The 4,318-nt window shown below is 37.8% G+C and overlaps 1 protein-coding gene across 1 annotated transcript; it reads left to right on the forward strand.

Moving 5' to 3' along the window:
• The first annotated feature begins 47 nt into the window (after positions 1–47).
• On the forward strand, positions 48–692 carry LOC104463147 (neuronal acetylcholine receptor subunit alpha-7-like). Its single transcript, XM_010075362.1, has one exon. The coding sequence runs from the start codon at positions 96–98 to the stop codon at positions 495–497; it is 402 nt and encodes a 133-aa protein (XP_010073664.1). The 5' UTR covers positions 48–95; the 3' UTR covers positions 498–692.
• The last annotated feature ends 3,626 nt before the right edge of the window (positions 693–4,318 follow it).

Genomic DNA, 4,318 nt, shown 5'->3' on the forward strand with positions numbered 1-4,318 from the left:
GTGCTTGGTTTTTACGAATGAAAAAGCCTGGGCAAAATACAAAGCCACGATCTTGCAAATATAGCTATCACAAGCCCCATCTGAGGGTAAACAGCATGGAGATGAATGTCCTACCTGAACACCAGTCCAGCAATGGAAACATGATCTACAGCTATCATGCAACAGAAAATCCATGCTGCCCCCAGAAGAATGATCTGGGTAGCAAGAGTGGAAAGATTACTTGCCCCTTACCAGAAGATATTGAGCTTGTTCAAAAGAAAGCTTTAATAGATACTTTCCCGGTGATTGTGAAGATCCTGGAAGAAGTTCAGTTCATAGCAATGCGCTTCAGGAAACAAGACGAGGGTGAAGAGATCTGCAGTGAGTGGAAGTTTGCAGCGGCTGTCATAGACAGATTATGCCTGGTTGCATTTACCCTTTTTGCCATCATTTGCACATTTACAGTACTCATGTCTGCTCCAAATTTTATAGAAGCTGTTTCAAAGGATTTTGTATAAAGTTTTCAAAGATGAGCATGATAACTTAAAAGTGAATATTGTCAGTAATTTTGATAGATAATTTAACTCAAACAGAGAAGTGTACTTATATGTACTAATATGCACAGAAGGGGATGAAAATAATTTCAGGAGGTAATTATTCCTGATTTTAGTGACTGTAGTTACTGAATAGTAAACTTATTGAGCTCTGCTACTTATTTCATAGACTAGCTCCATGTGTAATTATGTCATGATTTGTGACAAATGATAGACAAGAATTCAAATCTACAATATATTTATTACATGTTAACACTAGTATCCATGTGTTACTATGAATTTGTGAACTTTTAGACATTGTTAGTAATTTAAATGATCATTGATTACTATAAGCTTTACAGCATTTAGTTGTTTTCAGTATATTTGTCTTTTATCATTTTTGTTTAGTGTGGCTGTGACATTCACTTCTCAGATTTGGCAGACATATCTCCACAGTCTCATGATTCTGTATATTGTATTTACAAAAATAAACTGTCATTATATTTGCTGTTACTAGTATAGTAGTATAATGACTGGAATGTTTTCTCAGTAAGTATGTTAACTGAGTGTATTTTTCCCAGAATATTACTTTTTTTTTTTTAATTATGAAATGTTGGTTGTGAAGTTGGAAAAAAATTTCATTCTCCATACTGATAATAATATAAATAATTAATGGTGCCTTCTTAGCTCTACCACTGCTTAACTGTTGCTCTCATGTTGAAACTACTTAATTTGAAATATCTCTGATCTCTTGGGTCATGATTGCTAACCTAATACTGACTAACTCTGTATAATTAGGGCAAAAATCATGGCTCTGCATAATCTGTAGGAAATTTGCCACTGATTTAATTGCACTTGGGTATCATATTTAGTCTACACCTCTGAAGTAGTATTTTTTGAAAATCCTATTAGTACAGTCCCCTTTCCAACTTGGTCAGTGTAGCTTGTTAAAAGGAGTGTCTAAAAGACTAATTTTATTTTGCTAAATTTTAATGTACAGTGTTTATTATCAATTTACTGTCCATAATTACTCTATTATGATGTCAATATATTAATAAAAAATAATCCAATTATGCCACTTACATGGAAGATAAGGCCAAAAAAGCACTATTCTCAATAGCAGCTTCTTTCCACTCACTACTGTGGGTGGGAATGACACCTCTGTTGGTGTGATTTCATTTTGCCTGCTGATCACAGCAGAGCTACAGAAGGATGTGGTCTGATGTAAACACCTTTCCTCTTTGGGCTAACACAGCACTATTCTGAATGTCCACTAAAATAAAAGAACAACCTATTGTCTCCTCTGACTGACTTTCAACTTCCTGCTCTTCCAGTGTTAGTGTAGCAAAATTACCATTTCCCATATCTGTGTGATGGGATCCTTCCTACCATCACTGTTGGAGAGATAGAAGCAGATCATGGCACTATTACTCAATGGAAAGTATTTCCATCTAAAACGTGATGGTGAAGCTGGTAGTTCTACCAACTGAAGGAATATGCAGCTATTTCTTTTAAGATGAGGTGCTTGAGCTTTTCCACTACTGCTCTTCATCAGGTGGTGATGGTTCCCTTTAAGCAGAGACTTCACTGTAACATTACCCCTGTAGCTGTAAGATTAGATCATCACACTCCTTGGAGCTATGTTCAAAAAAGCACCTAAAAGCTATTGGATGTCCTGACTACAGTGACCTGTTTTGTATCTCACTTAGCTTTTGCACCTCTTGCAGTTACTTCAGTTCTTGGTGCAGCCCAGCAGGGTAACAATGGATAATAGTAAAAGCCTCTACTGAAAATTCAATCCATATTTCAGAGAGATCTTGTTTTCCTCCATAGGAACATTAGTGTTTTAAGTAGCTCTTTCTGAGCCTGCAGGAGAAAACCTCCATGATCTCTACTTCTTTCTCCTACCCATTTTGCTGCTTCTACTTACAAAATTGGCCTTGCTGAGGTACAGAATCCAATTCAAGAGGGGTCTGGCTAATAGAAACATTTAACCAAACAGCAGAACTGGTCTGGGGGTTTGGGTTAGTGGTATCAGGCCGTGCTCTTGGACAGCAGCTATAATGCTCTTAGTAATTTATTGGTTTAGTTATGGGGACAACCGATAAATAAAAAGTCTAAATATCCAATTCTGCAGCTTGTGATGCAGGATGCTAAATGACCTTTAGAACACTTGCTCAAGGACCACTAATATTTTTGCTTGAAAATCTGATTTTTTAAAGTAATCTCCAGTGAGAGGATAAAAAGATAAAAGCTGATGTTAAAGTACACAGTCACAATAGCTTAGCATCCTAATGCAAATGTTGTTTCCTTACCAGAAACAGAGTTATTGCATAGGAGTATTTTTAACTGGATGCATACATCTTAAGATCAGGAGACTGGAAACTATCTGAAAAGAGTGGAAAATTAATTTCAATCCCTTTTTTATTTTATAAAAAGCCAGTCCAAATACAAAATTCCATTTATAGATTACTACCTTTTACTGTTAGATTGACAGGGCTGGATTGTCTCTTATATGTCCTAAAACTCAAATTGTTTTAGTAGTATGCAATCCTTATGGTGGACTGAACCTGCTGGCTGCTTACTTTTTCAGATGACAAAGTAAGACATCCAGTTGTTGCTTGGCCTTTTGGAAGGTAAAAACACTGTTCCCACCAAATTTGTAGATCAACCTAGTATAAAATAGCACAGAAAAATGGTTACTGTACATACACAAGATTGCAAAATAAAGTGCAAATGCATTTAAGATTTTCCTGAGAACTACAGTACACTTGGAAATATTGATGGATCATCTGTATATACTGATTCACAGCTCTTCATGGCATCACTAGTTACTGTCACAAGAGTATCTATCAAGGTATGTAATTCTAAAAGAAGGAAAAATTCCCAAATCAATTACAAAGGGTAAATGGCAACAAGAACCTAACCCATAATATCCTTTATAAAATCCAGGCAATTGAACAAATGTTACATTAAGAGTGATGGCCTTACCCTTCCCTGGTAACATGGGAACATGATAGTAAAGGTCCTTGTGCATTTTCTCTTGCTCAGGAGTACCTCATTTCCCAGAAGGCATGGTAGATTTCTGGTATGAAAGTACTCAGCATAAGAAGATGCAAATCTGCTCTAATTTATTCATTGGAAATAACAAACTGTAAACATCATCAAATGTAATTTTGACTCATGGGTTTCCAGGTTTTGAAGCGTCTTAACTGTCTCCCCTCAAATACCTAGATATACCCAAAACAGTGTTTTCCGTTCTTTTTAGAACAATTTGGTCACCCTTGAAAGTTTGCTACTTTATCTGCCACCATAACAAGTATGGTGTAGTAGTTGAAGGCTACCCGGCAAACCAAGCACCATTGCAGCCTCTTGCTAAAACCCTCGAGGGCTGAGACAAAGACAGGGAGGGTTCACTCACCACTTATGGTCATGGGTAAGAAACAGACTCGACTTGGGAAAACACAGAAACAATTTAATTTGTTAACAATCAATCACAGAGCAAGATAATGAGAAAGAGAACTACATCTTAAAAAGGCACCTCTCCCCAACCCCTCCCTTCTTCCCAGGCTCAGAGGCTTTGTTCCCCATTTCTCTACCTTCTCCCCCCACCCAGTGGCACAGAGGGCAGGGGATGGGGGCTGCGGTCAGTCCATCATGTGCTGTCTCTGCCGCTCCTTCCTCCTCAGGGGGAGGGCTCCTCACAGCCTTCCCTGCCCCAGTGTGGGGACCCTCTCATGGGAGGCTCCTTCACAAACTGCTCCAGCAAAAGTCATAGAATCATAGAATGGTTGGAAAGGACCTTA

Source organism: Pterocles gutturalis, unplaced genomic scaffold, assembly GCF_000699245.1.
Source record: "Pterocles gutturalis isolate BGI_N339 unplaced genomic scaffold, ASM69924v1 scaffold21337, whole genome shotgun sequence".
NCBI lineage: Eukaryota > Metazoa > Chordata > Aves > Pterocliformes > Pteroclidae > Pterocles > Pterocles gutturalis.

Excerpts from the sequence above, each read along its gene's own strand:
- LOC104463147 (XM_010075362.1), top strand. The coding sequence starts at position 96 with ATGGAGATGAATGTCCTACCTGAACACCAGTCCAGCAATGGAAACATG.